Genomic DNA, 14,383 nt, shown 5'->3' with positions numbered 1-14,383 from the left:
CTTCAGGAATGAAGAAGGGCTAATGCCCGAAACGTCGATTCTCCTGTTCCCTAGATGCTGCCTGACCTGCTGCGCTTTTCCAGCAACACATTTCCATCTCTGATCTCCAGCATCTGCAGACCTCACTTTCTCCTCTATGATTTACTTGCCATGGCTACAGAGTGACCAAGACTGAGAACTAAATAGGCAAGAATATTCAACATTGAGTAGTGATAGCTGGAAGGAAAAGGAGGTGGGATAGCACCATTCAGAAGAAACATGATTAGTACATTAGTAAGAGAAGATCTTAGAATAAAGGAACAAGATGTAGAATCTTGATCAGTAAAGGGATGGAAGGGGTCATCAACAGTGCTATCAAGCAGCACCTGATCATCAATAACCTGCTCAGTGATGTCCAGTTTGGGTCCAGATTAGAGTGATGCTGGAAAAGCACAGCAGGTCAGGCAGCATCTGAAGGAAAATCGACGTTTCAGGCAAAAGCCCTTCATCAGGAATGAAGGCAGGGAGCCTCTGGGGTGGAGTGATAAATGGGAGGGGGGGGTGGGGCTGGGGAGGAGGTAGCCAAGAGTACAATAGGTGGATGGAGGTGAGGGTGGAGCGGATAGGTGGGAAGGAAGATTGGTAGGTAGGACAGATCATGAGGCAGGGCAGAGGAGATGACCTGGGGGTTGCCGTGAGAGAGAGACTCACTGAGGTTCTTGTAGAGAGAGGAGGAGAACCTCTTCAAGGTAGGCATCCTTGCAAGAATCCTGTCAGGGTCACTCAGCTCCTGACCCCATTACAGCCTTGGTTCTAACATGGACAAAAGAGCTGAATTCCAGAGGCGAGGTGAGAGTGACAGCCTAAGGCATCAAGGATACATTTGACTGAGTGTGGCATCAAGGATGCAAAACTGGAATCAATGGGTATCGGGGACAAACTCTCCACTGGTTGGGTTCATACATGGCACATAGGAAAATGTTTGTGGTTATAGGAAGTCAGTCATCTCAGCTTCAGACCACCTCTGCAGGAGTCCCTCTGGGTAGTGGCCTGGGCCCAACCATCTTCAGCTGCTTCATCAATGATTTCCCTTCCACCATAACGTCATAAGCGGGGATGTTTGCTGATGATTCCACAATGTTCAGCACCATTCATGACTCTCCAGATACTGAAGCAGTCCATGTTCAAATGCAACAAGACTGGACAATATCCAGACTTGGGCTTATGTGTGGCAAGTAATGTTCGCACCACACAAATGCCAGACTATTACCATCACCAATAAGAGACAATCTACCCAGCACTCATTGACATTCAGTGGTGTCACCATCACTGAAATCCCCACCATCAACATCCTGGGTGTTATCATTGACCAGAAACTCAACTGGACCTGCCACTTAAACATATGGCTACAAGAGCAGGTCAGAGGCTCGGAATATTATGGCGTGTAACTCACCTCCTGACTCCTCAAAGCATGTCCATCATCTACAAGGCACAAGTCAGGAGTGCAATGGAATACTCCTCACTTGTCTGGAATGGTGCGGTTTCAATAGAAGCGTGATACCATTCAGGACAAAGCAGCCCACTTGTTTGACATTACATTCAGATACATCCACCCTGTCCACCAGCGACCCACATTTGCAGCAATGTGTACCATTTACAAGATGCACTGCAGAAATCCATCCAAGATCTTCAGATAGCATTGTCCAATCAAGTGACCACTTCCGTCTAAAAGGGCAAGGGCAGAAGATACATGGGAACACCACCACCTGCAAGTTTCCTTCCAAACCACTCACCATCCTGACATGAAAATACGTCTTCGTTCTTTCACTGCCGCTGAGTCAAAATCCTGAAATTCCCTCCGTAATGTCATTGTGGGTCAACACACAGTGGGTGGATTGCAGTGGCTCAAGACAGTAGCTCACCACAACCTCCTCGAGGGCAACTAGGGACAGACAATAAATCCTAGCCAGCCAGTGATGTCCACATCCTACAAATGGCTATTTAAAAAAAAAAATCAATTTGTATGTGGCCAAAGAGACAGCAAAGGGCAGCAGACATTGATGGAATTATTTGTAGGTAACCAAATTGTAGTGGTAATGTTGTACATGGTATAATTCAGGAACTAGAGATACATGTCATGTTAGTATTATAGTAGTCATGGGAGACTTTACATAAGCTGGATTAACCAAATCAGCACTGATCTTGTGAAGGATGAATTCCTTGATTGTATCCCAGATGGGTTTCTGGAATAGTACATTAAGAAGCTAACTGGTCATCAAGCAATTTTGGATTTAGTGCTGAGTAATAAGAAAGATAATTAATAACATTACTGTGAAGGGGGTTTTGGAAAATAGTGATTGTGATATGATAAAAATTTCTCATTACATTTGAATAAAATATATATTTCATGCTGAAACTAGGGTTTTAAAACTGAAGAAAGGAAGTTTATAAAGTATCAGGAGCAGGTGAACTACAGTTGATTGGAAAATACAATAGAAGATTTGATGATAGACAGGTAATGACTAGTATATGAAGATACACCTCTCGGTCCACAGCAGATTACACATTCCTCTAGGCACAAACACTTAAAGAAAAATGAACTTTGGTTAGCAAAACAAGTTAAAACAAAAGAAGTGCCATAAAGGAATGCCAGAAAAAATTGGTAAATCTGAGAACTCAGAGCAATTTAGAACCTAGCAAAGGAGGACCAAGGAACTGATTAAGAAAGAGAAAAAGAGCATGAACGCAAACTAGTGCAGAACATAAAATGAGAATCTATAAGCTTCATTAGGTACATGAATAGGAAAGGATTAGCTAGGTCAAGTCTGGGACCATTACAGGTAGGGAACAAGAGATTTTTTTGTTGTGAACCGGGTCGTGGTGGAGAAACTAAACAGTTAGTTTGTGTCTGGCTTCACAGTCCTTTAAAATTTTAAGATGTGAATTTCCCAGATTTTTCTAAACAGAGAAAGGACTTGAAAAATTGAAGAACTGAACAAAATTGGTATCTATAAAGAAGTAGTATTTGAAAGGTTAATAGGATTTAGGGTTAATAAATGTCCCAGATCAGATGAGTTTCATCTCAACTGTCCAATGGTGGTCACCTTCCAAAATTCTTAATCTCTAGAAAGGTTTCTGCAGACTGGAATGTAGCAAATATAATCCTACTATCTACTAAGGGAGAAAGAGGGTTTTGGGAGAAGTTACAGACCTGTTAAAAGACCCCACCACCAGGGATATATTTCCCTCCCCACCCCTTTCCGCCTTCTGCAAAGACCGTTCCCTCTGTGACTACCTGGTCAGGTCCACGCCCCCCTACGACCCACCCTCCCATCCTGGCACTTTCCCCTGCCACCGCAGGAACTGTAAAACCTGTGCCCACACCTCCTCCCTCACCTCTATCCAAGGCCCTAAAGGAGCCTTCCACATCCATCAAAGTTTTACCTGCACATCCACTAATATCATTTATTGTATCCGTTGCTCCCGATGCGGTCTCCTCTACATTGGGGAGACTGGGCGCCTCCTAGCAGAGTGCTTTAGGGAACATCTTCGAGACACCCGCACCAATCAACCAAACCGCCCCGTGGCCCAACATTTCAACTCCCCCTCCCACTCTGCCGAGGACATGGAAGTCCTGGGCCTCCTTCACTGCCGCTCCCTCACCACCAGATGCCTGGAGGAAGAACGCCTCATCTTCTGCCTCGGAACACTTCAACCCCAGGGCATCAATGTGGACTTCAACAGCTTCCTCATTTCCCCTTCCCCCACCTCATCCTAGTTTCAAACTTCCAGCCCGCACTGTCCCCTTGACATGTCCGGACTTGTCCGACCTGCCTAGTTCCTTTTCCACCTATCCACTCCACTCTCTTCTCCCTGACCTATCACCTTCATCTCCTCCCCCACTCACCTATTGTACTCTGTACTACTTTCTCCCCACACCCACCCTCCTCTAGCTTATCTCTCCACGCTTCAGGCTCTCTGCCTTTATTCCTGATGAAGGGCTTTTGCCCAAAACGTCGATTTTGCTGCTCGCCGGATGCTGCCTGAATTGCTGTGCTCTTCCAGCACCACTGATCCAGAAAACTGTTAGAGTCTATTATAAAAACTGTGATAACTGGACATTTGGAACAAAATGGTAAAATTGCACAGAGTCAACACAGAAAGGGAAATCATATTTGATAAACTTGTTGGAATTTTTAGGGATATTGTTTAAAACAAGGAAAACCAGTAGATGTACTGTATTTGAAATTTCAGTCTTTGTGCTTTCTGATGTCATCGCATTCTTTTTGAGTCTTTAATATTCTTATCATTTTTTAAAAGGACTGCTCTTCCTTTTCATCACAACCTTCCAATAAAGATCAACTTAATTTGAGCAAAAAGCCTATAATTCTATTCTTTAAAGAAAAACTTTCAAAGATGTTGTTCTTTATTGTAGCATTTGGTTAGTCCAATTCGGTCCATTTTGAGGGCTGAGCCTTAAAATGGTAGAACTAGTGACTTGTGGAGGAACATTGAGTGCCCCTAACCAGTTGTTTGCTCCTAATTCCTAGCATGGAGGCACAGGATCACTTGTGGAGCCTGTGATAACACTGGGCTACCTCCAGCCCCAGAGAGATAAATTGAGACTTGCCTTGTGGCCTGCTCCTCTAATGGATTGTAGACTATGTGAACAGAGTGGCTGCATCCAACTGAGCTCTGCAGTGGCAATTAGGGCCTTGGGAATATTATAGGACCATCATTAACATCTTTAAAGGGGACTACTGTCTGATTAAGTAAGCATTCTAACTACCCAGTGAGGTGCGCCCTTAATAATATAACATGGGCCTCACCATCAGTAGGAATGGATCAATGGATTGTAGCCAACCATTTGGAAAGGGGTAGTACTCCTTCCCTGCTGGCCAGAAGGCCTTAACATCTCCTTCACTGAATGAGATGTAGGCACCGTTCCCAAAGCATTTCCCTCAAAGGTGCTATCAACAGATCTGACCTCACTGCAACTTTGGTTCAAATGTAGACAAAAGAGTTAAACTTAAGTGATGCATGGTCCTTGTATGAAATGAGCTGCTACAGGAAGTAGTGGAGGCTGGTACAATTACAACATTTAAAAGGCATCAGGATGGATATATGAATAGGAAGGATTTAGAGGGATATGGACCAAGTGTTTGCAAATGGGACTAGATTAATGTAGGATATCTGGTGCGTGGATGAGTTGGACCGAAATGTCTGTTTCTGTGCTGTACATCTCTATTGACTCTGTGAGGTGAGAGTGACTGCCCTTGACGCAAAGGTAGCATTTGACCGAGTATGGCTCAAGAAGCCCTGGGCAACTTGTAGTCAGTGGGAATCTGGGGAAAAGATTAATTGGAGCCATATCCAACACAAAGAAAGATGGTTGGATTATTGGAAGAGAGACTCTCAGGCTCAGAGCATTGCTGCAGGAATTCCTCAGGGTAGTGCCCTAAACCCATCATAAGGGCAGATTAGATTAAATTCCCTACAGTGTGGAAACAGGCCCTTCGCCCAACAAGTCCACACCAACCCTCTGAAGAGTAACCCACCCAGACCAATTCCTTTCTGACTGTGCACCTAACACTACAGACAATTTAGCATGGCCAACTCACCTAACCTGCACATCTTTGGATTGTGGGAGGAAACCCACACAGACATGGGGAGAATGTACAAACTCCACACAGACAGCCACCTGAGGCTGGAATTGAACCTGGGACCCTGGCACTGTGAAGCAGCAGTGCTAACCACTGAGCCACCATGCCACCCTTGCACAATTTTCAGCATCACTTGGGACTGCTAAGATGACTGAATCAGTATTTGCCAATATGCAGCATGACCTGGACAACATCCGGGTTTGGACTGATGCGTAGCAAGTAATATTTGTGCCATATAAATACCAAACACTGACCATTTCCAAAAAGAGAGAATCGAGCTATCTACCCTTTACATTCAAGTCCCTGTCATTGCTGCATCCCTCACTATCTATTCCCTGTAGCTTATTCTTGGCCAGAGACTGAACTCAGATAGCAATAAAGACAATAATGCAATCATCTAGGCTTTCCATTCAAATCCAACATGCATGATTCCTGCCCAGAGTTAAAAATCAGAACTGTGGAATTGAAAAGTTAGGAATTCTCACCCTACTTTTTAATAGTTGTATTCAGAAAGGTTCCGATCTGAAACATCCACTCCCCTTCTCCTCAGATGCTGTCTGACCTGCTGTTCTTTTTCCAGCTCTATTCTTTATCCAGTCTGACTCTTGAGTATCTGAAGTTCTCACTATTTCCAAGTTCATGAACATATAAGGTTGTTTGGCTGAGATCTAATGCCAACAGGGAGGTTTAACTACTCTCGGCTGACATTTGGTGCAAGCTGAAGACCCTTATTAAATTGTTAAAGAAATGAATATTAGTATTTTAAAAACACCACTGCAGGTCAAACCACTACATGGATCCTTTCAGCCGCATGAAAGTGGATTGTTTCCCAATATTTTATCATAGCACTGTTGCTGGAGATCAGAGTCGAGAGTGTGATGCCTGAAAAGCACAGCAGGTCAAGCAACATCCGAGGAACAGGAGAATCAACGTTTTGGACAAGAGCCCTTCATCAGGAAACGTTGATTCTCCTGCTCCTCGGATGCTGCTTGATCTGCTGTGCTTTTCCAGCACAGTACAGGCCCTTTGATTCTCGATGTTGTGCCACCCTTCTATCCTACTCTAAGATCAGACTAACCGACATACCCTTCATTGTACTAACTTCCATGAGTGACTTAAATGTCTTTAGTGTATCTGACTCTATTATCACTGCTGGCAATGCATTCCATGCACCCACCACTCTCTGAGTAAAGAACCTATGTCTGACATCTCCTCTAAACCTTCCTCCAATTACCATGTTTTAACCATGGAAAAAAGTCTGTGGCTATCCATTCTACCTATGCCTCTCAACATCTTGTACACATATAGAATCAAAAAGAATTTATTTTAATTCACGTGTGCACAACAACCAATTTAAATATATATTAGGCTTCGGTGTTTTTACTGAATGAGGATCTCATGGAGTCACAGAGTCATACAGCTTTTTAGATTACTGAAGGATAGTTCATCAACTTCGTAAATTCAAGATTTCATTCCCATTTTGATGCTTTTGAAAATGTTTTCTGAAGATGGGTTAATGCAGAAACTCATGTAAAGGGGTTATTGAGTATATGTTAGGTGGCAGTCCAACAGGTTTAATTGAAAGCACACTAGCTTTCGGAGCGACAATCACCTGATGAAGGAGCGTCGCTCCGAAAGCTAGTGTGCTTCCAATTAAACCTGTTGGACTATAACCTGGTGTTGTTTGATTTTTAACTTTGTACACCCCAGTCCAACACCGGCATCTCCAAATTATGTTAGGTGACAACTGTGTTAATGGGAACTGGTACACTTATGTACTGAGATGTTGCCCTATTCTATGTCGAAGAAAATTAAATAGAATTAGACAAGCATTAAATATTCACCGATTGAATCACTTTTATTTTATAAGAATGAAAACTGTCATTTTTCTTGTTCAGTGTTGGATTTGTTTGAATAGGGAAGTAGTACATTTGCTTCTAGACTGTCGTCCAGTAAGTAATAGTAAGAGTTTTCCTAGGGGCATACAAAAATGTTTGAAAGCTGGACATGAAATCTTCATTTTCAAATAGAAAAACACTGCCAATCAATTTTTCTTCATGGTAAAATTCTGAACACCAAGCAATTTAACGGATTATTCCATAAAGAGAACAAAAAGGGTCCTGACCAAGCATGTTCAAAACAGGAAATGCCTGCTACTGTATCTAACAACTTCTGACTGAAGGCTAGCAGCTCAGAAAAATAGTCCTGGGAGCTTACTGCAGTGCCAAATGTTCCCCTCAGCAAGAATAAATACTGCTGTTGGAAATTAAGAATTATAACCAGAGATGGAAATCGGAAACTTGTCTCTTTGAGCCAAGAATGAGTAGTTTGATTTTTGTCCCTGTCTATAACCAGGGAACAACAGGCTCATATCAACTGCTCCAAGCTGCAGTATATTAAAAGGAAGCAGTGCTTTCCAATCTGGCTAAAACTGCAGAGCTTGTTTTCAGTTTTAAAAAAAATATCCAATTACAGTATTAGTAAAACAGAAACAACAGTGTACAAAGAGCTCAGCTTCAAAAAGAACATCAGTATTTCACCCACAGGACATTAGCCGTCCAATTGCCTTTCTGAGTGAAATTACCACATTGTGCCAATTGTGAGACTTTGTGGCTTTGAGATGGGCCAAGCTCAGTCCAACCAGGTCCCTTACAGCCAGTAGACTTTTATGTCATCCCTCTGAGAACCTGAGATGAAGGTTCCCTGTCTGATCCATTCTAACAACTAGCATCCCCTCCTTTTTCATCTTATAACATTGGATACTTCATTTGAAACACTGTCTGATATTGGATGAAGGTGGTTTATTTCTTGACAGCTGCTTTAACTACTCCTGTGATCTGTTTGCTTTAATCTGCTAAATCCTATCAGTAACTATCACAGAACCATTCAATTAGAATTCATTAATCACATTTCAAAGATGTCTGAAACTGACTTATTTAACTGGGCGTTCAGAGATTTGTTCCATTGGCTCAGGATGGATATATATCTTAATGTGGTCCCGAATCATACAGGCAATAATCCCTCCAGCTGGAATGCTACTCTCCTTTTGAGTTACTTGACTTCAGTCGGAGGTAGAGACACTCACTCAGTATCATTGAACTAGGCCAAGAGACCTGCTCTGCTTGCTATCCATTGGTTTCTCTTGAAATGGCAATATGAGTACTTAGTAAGAGCAAAACCAAACTCCGCTACCCTGGCACCTCAAAACTGAAAATGATAAGGATAAATATATGCACTCCCATGTAGCCACAGTATCTTCATTTTCTACCATGTATCAATGACAATAAAGGAAAAGATGTACTGGGGCTTAATTCTCCAAGACATCTAGCAGTTGATTGCAGCAGTAAGACAATCGCTGCTTCATAGATGCTTAAAGCTAAATGATGAACCAGCAGTCCAAGATGAAACAGTCTGAATCCTGTGGTTCTGTAAGACTCCAGCCATGATTTTCAAATGCAAATGGGGAATGTGCACATGGACATTCAGGAGGCAACTCCAAAAGCTCATCTTCTTCCTTTTGGAGATAGTTAATTAACTCTTCATAGGGCTAGGAATAGCAGGAATAGTCAATACAGTAAAAGCTTGGAAATTATTGCCACATTTTTCAGACATGTCATGTCCGAGATCATGTACTAATTTGCATTCAACCAAAGTAAAATATTTGAATGTTTGTGACTCCACTGCTGTTGTGTTCTCCATGTCCCTTGATGTTTGACATTGGCTGCAATTTTACTGTCATCCCTGAGCCTGTTTCAGGTGAGGGGGACCATCTGCAAAATTCAATGGTTTGCATTCCCTCCACCCTGCTACATCAATCTGGCACCAAGTTTGAGAGTGGGCAAAGCGTCTTCTTTCCTACTCTCACCTCATTTGAGACCCTTGATTGGCCACTTAAGAGCTGCTTGCCCAGCCATAATTTTGTTGCCGGGGAATTCAAGGATGGGGAGGAATCCTGACAGATGATCCTGCTTGGGTGTCAGGTGGGAAATAGGGGAGGGTGGCTACCTCTATGACTGGTCTTGCTTTCCATATCTCCTAGAACCTCCCTGGTCCTGAAATCATGAACTCTTCGACTACCCCACCACCCATAAATCCCAACTCTACTTCTTCCCTCCACCACTGGGTTTCCCTTTTTGTCTTACTATTGACCCTACAACTACAGTACTAGTGGGACTGCTTATATTCCCAGCGGTGGTTGCTGCTCCTGGTAGTATGATTGGAACTACAGATTTGCTGGTCAATCAGATAGCCAGCAGCTGTCTGCCTTTCTGAGTGAGGGGTAGATTTCCTGCCTCCAGCAGGAATTAGCCCTCTTCAGAGCATTCCCTGACGGTAGTTATAAGTGTCACACCCACAAGATCATAAAACCATAAGATTTAGGAGCAGAATTGAGCCATTAGCCAATCAAGTCTCCTCCACAATTCAGACATGGCTAATGTGTTTCTTGGCCACATTTTCCCACCTTCTTGAACAACCCTTGATCCCCTTACTAATCAAAAATCTATCTACCTCTGTTTTGAATTCACTCAATGACTTGGCAATGAGTTCCATAGATTCACCATCTTCTTAGGTGAACAAATTTCTCCTCACTTCAGTTTTAAGGGTTGTCCCTTCACTCTGAGGCTGTATCCTCAGGTCCTGTTCTCTTCTACTCGTGGAAACATCTCCTGCATGTCTACGTTATCTAGGCCTCTCAGAATTCTGTTATCTCACCTGCGACTCCTCTGATAGTAGGGTGGGAAATCCTGCCTATTCTATTTTACCATGTATCACATGTGGATCAAAGTTATTGAGGGGAGTCCTGCATGTTTTTGCTGTTAGATTCTAGCATCGAAAAGTACAACCATTCCTCAAATGAGTCAAAATTAAAACTGAGATGCAAGAAAAAAAATCTTTGGTTTCAGATTTTACTTATCTGCTTTTCTATGTCAGTAGATGGCAGGCTGTGAACAGTACAATAGGGCAAATGTCTATGAAAAAGTCTGCTTCTCTGAGACTGAACTCAAACAGACACAAATCTACATCCTATTGGAAAACTCAGAACTCCTGGTTTTGTTGTGTTTGCCTCAAGAGTTTTAGTTGCAAATGATATGCTTGCCTGTCTCTGAAACTACATTGTCCCTTTCATGTTGATACAAATGTGACACCAAAGCCATAACACTATTCGCTTATAGTTGATTAATGAAGGCAAATTCTGTCTGAAATGGAATGAAGATATACAATGACAGACCTGCATCCTTTTTGTTTATACTGTGGATTTAGAAGTACTGAAAAATAAAGGGAACAAAGCGGGTTTTTTTTAAAAACAAAAGAAAATGTAACTGTTGTTATCCTCTTTTGCAGTGACATAATGAAGCTGGGAGTTACTCTTTCTGGTCCTCAGAAAAAGATAGTGAGCAGTATTAAGCAACTGGAAACACACACCAAGAACAGTCCGGTTGCAGTGTAAACTACAAGACAAGTCTTTGTGCATCAAGGGATGTAACCAATGATGATGAACTGACGTAGTACGGGAACCTGTATTAATACAATGAAGGTCACATAGGAATGAGAAACAATTTGGTCAGTTGATGTGGCACATGAAAGACTTTCAAACTCTATAAGTGTAAATGCCTTAAAAAGAAGGAATGATGGCTCTGTTTTCTACCTTTTTTATATATTTAAAAAAAGGTGGTATGTTTAAGTATTATTTATGGTGGTAAAACAATGAAAATCTCAAAACCTTTTGGCGGCTGGCAGCAGAAGAAAATCTGGTTAAAATCTGTCACAGGGAAGAAAGGAATTTCTTTTTTGTTTTTTTTTAAAATACAAAAAATTATAGTTAGAAAGATAAATGATGTTTTGGACAGTGGTAAGCCAATCTATGAGTTAGAAGCAGCAGAAGTGATGCAAGCTTGAGTGTGGCTTTCAGTTTTTAAACTGATTAAATTATTTCCTAAAACAAACCCGATACAATTTGGCACTAGATAACTCGCGGTGAATGGAAAGTTTAATGACTATCTTATGGCATTATGTCTTAAACAATTTATAGACCATATTTTAGACTTTGCTGTCAGAGTGAAGACCCCTCCCAACTTTTCCTATTGTTCTGCCATGTTGAAGTGTGCACAGATTATCATTAAACATTAGCCTATACAAGGTATCCCAATTTCACATATTCAAATGTTGATTCATTTTTCAAAAATGATGTTTCCCCCACAGTATTGAAAATTTTGTGAAATATGTATTATCTACATTAAATTTTTTATCTATTTTTGTCACAACATCTTGCCTTTTCTCTTGTATTGTGATGTCTATATTACACACACACACACATCACAGCCAAGCAGTTGAAATGTTTAAATATGTATTTGAAAAATGTGGCCTATATGGTTGTGGAAGTTTAATTTCTTAAGCTTGGATTGATAGGGTCATACACATAAGTTCATTGTGTACTTGTGCACTTCTTTTTATTAATCCTCTTTGGACTGAGGGAGTATTTATTTTGTACCGTGTCCAAAAATAATACAAGATTAGAAGTTTCCAATTCCTTCCGTGTGTGCCATAATTGCAGACCGAGTCCATGTGTTGTGCACATTGTTCTCAGACTGCTTTATTAGAGCCAGTATTAGGATTTTACAGAATGTCACTTCAGGGTGAAGACAGGGATGGATTTCACAGCAGAAAAAAAAGGTCCCTCAGTCCTCAAAGGATCATGATGTGGACTGAATCCAAGTTTCAATATATGTATAACTCGAAAAGAACATTTCATCCTCGTCAGGCAACACTGTGATATCTCCTGGGAGTAACAGTGCCATCTCTAATTAAATCATGCACAGATTATCGAGTACCTTCTGCACTACACTATCCCTGGGTTGTTGTTTTTGCAATTATGTTTTGCTCAGATGGGAATTTTTTTGTGTGAACTTTCTAAATTCACAGCAATTTTTTATGAATTTCTGCAAAGTTTTCACAGTTTATGGGCATTAATATCCATTAATGGAATTTTTATTTCGGCAAGATGTGCTTACATATGTATCAGCTAGCAACAGCTTCATACAAAAAAAAGGATGGTTTCAGATATTATGAAGCTGATATATTAATATTAGGTCATAATGAACCCAATACCAGTCATTGGGGTATCTAGTCCTATAAAAATTATATCATTTATAGTCCTTCTTTCTGGGCCTTTTAACCATTATACAGTGAAAAGTGGTTTTATGGATTAACTAAACAACAGTGTGAATACCATTCAGATCACGTATGAAGTTCAGATAGCTCCTTTTACTCAATATTGGCAATATAGCATCCCAGAGATCATGTCTGGATCTCTGGGGAGTGACTGTTGCAGGAATTTTCCATGAGTAAGTTCAAGACCATGTTGTATTCCCATGCACCATTTACAACGGCACGTCAATATTTATGTTAAAAAATGTGAGAAGGCAAGCATGATTAGAGCTAAAAACAAACTTTTAAAAATAGAATTCAGTTTGGGAAGTGACAGTAATCTTAAACAGTGGAGTTAAGAATTATCAGAGCAACCGCAATCTCACTTGAATAGCAGAGCGGACTCGATGGGTAGATTGGTCTGCTTCTACTCCTACGACTTATGGTCTTAATTACAGTGCCACTTCTGCTTCCAGGTCAGAGAGTTGAAAGTTCAAGGCTTATACCTGGAGGCTTGAATGCATCATAAGTCTGGGACTTCACTGGTGTTAGTTAGATAAGATTTTAAACCAAGCTTGTCTATCTGGCTTTTCAACTGAATATTTGAGACACCTGACAATATTTCAACAAGCTATGTGCTGGAAAATTATTCCTTTCTCAGCTAGCATTGCCTTATGATACTTAATGGGGTCATCTGTGTCTACGTAATTTGTCAACATTACACCTTAAAGAAGTTTTAAGGTATTAACATGATATGACCACTTACAGTATGAGAATTAGTCATAGTGTCTTACAGGGTAGCAACAAGTCTTTCGGTCCACCATGCCTATGCTGACCAACAATTATCAGACTACATTAATTCCATTTATTTACATTTGGTTGATAGCCTACTATGCCCTGGCATTTTATATGCTTGTCCAGACGCTTCTTAAATGCTGTGAAAGTACCTGCCTCCACTACCTTCTCAGGCAGAATGTTCCATATTTCTACTGCTTTTTATGTGAAAGCATTTTACCTCAGATCCCCTCAAAGTCACTTGCTCCTCACCTTAAACTTATGCACTCTAGACTTAGAGACATCTGCCTTGGGAAAAAGATTCTCACAATCTACCTGATCTATGCTGCCTCGTAATTCTGTATACATCAATCAGACTCACCACCCCCCCCCCCCACACCCCACCTTCCCCCTTCAGCCTCTTTGCTGCAGGGAAAATAAATCCAGCCTATCTAGTATCTCCATTTTGCCAGAGCGGTGAGGAGAGAAGGAGTGGTGAAGCGAGGGCTGCCGGGAAGGATGAGTTTTCCCGCGAGGATGACTTACCTCGCGAGTCGGGGCCTCCATTTGCCTAGAGGTGCGAGGGAGGAGCGAAGGACTTCTGGGAAGTCATATATTTGTGTGGTTCAGTTACCCGAAACACTACTCGGGTAGTGTCTCCCACCCATCCTCCTCCTCTAACCAAAAAAAAGGTTCTGTGCGCCAGATTGGTAAGGTAACAAGTTTATTTTTTATTCCTTATTTTTCAACAGTCTCTTTGAGAATTTAAATTAGTGGGAATGGAGGTGAGGGCAGTTGAATGTTCCTCCTGCAGAATGTGG

At 41.5% G+C, this 14,383-nt stretch overlaps 1 protein-coding gene across 3 annotated transcripts in view; it reads left to right on the top strand.

Moving 5' to 3' along the window:
• Window positions 1–11,899, top strand: part of epha3 (eph receptor A3) — a 245,408-nt gene extending 233,509 nt beyond the window's left edge. For all 3 annotated transcript variants that reach the window (XM_043701197.2, XM_043701195.2, XM_043701196.2), the window contains one exon: window positions 10,986–11,899. In XM_043701197.2, coding sequence (XP_043557132.2) covers window positions 10,986–11,091 — 106 coding nt within the window. In that variant the 3' untranslated portion in view covers window positions 11,092–11,899. The remainder of the gene's footprint in view (window positions 1–10,985) is intronic.
• Window positions 11,900–14,383: the final 2,484 nt, after the last annotated feature.

Source organism: Chiloscyllium plagiosum, unplaced genomic scaffold (genome assembly GCF_037043375.1).
Source record: "Chiloscyllium plagiosum isolate Xiang-an unplaced genomic scaffold, Cpla_swu_hap1 HiC_scaffold_12, whole genome shotgun sequence".
NCBI classification, from domain to species: Eukaryota; Metazoa; Chordata; class Chondrichthyes; order Orectolobiformes; family Hemiscylliidae; genus Chiloscyllium; species Chiloscyllium plagiosum.
The sequence above is the reverse complement of the archived record's forward strand: the minus strand, read 5'-3'. Positions and strand labels throughout refer to the sequence as shown.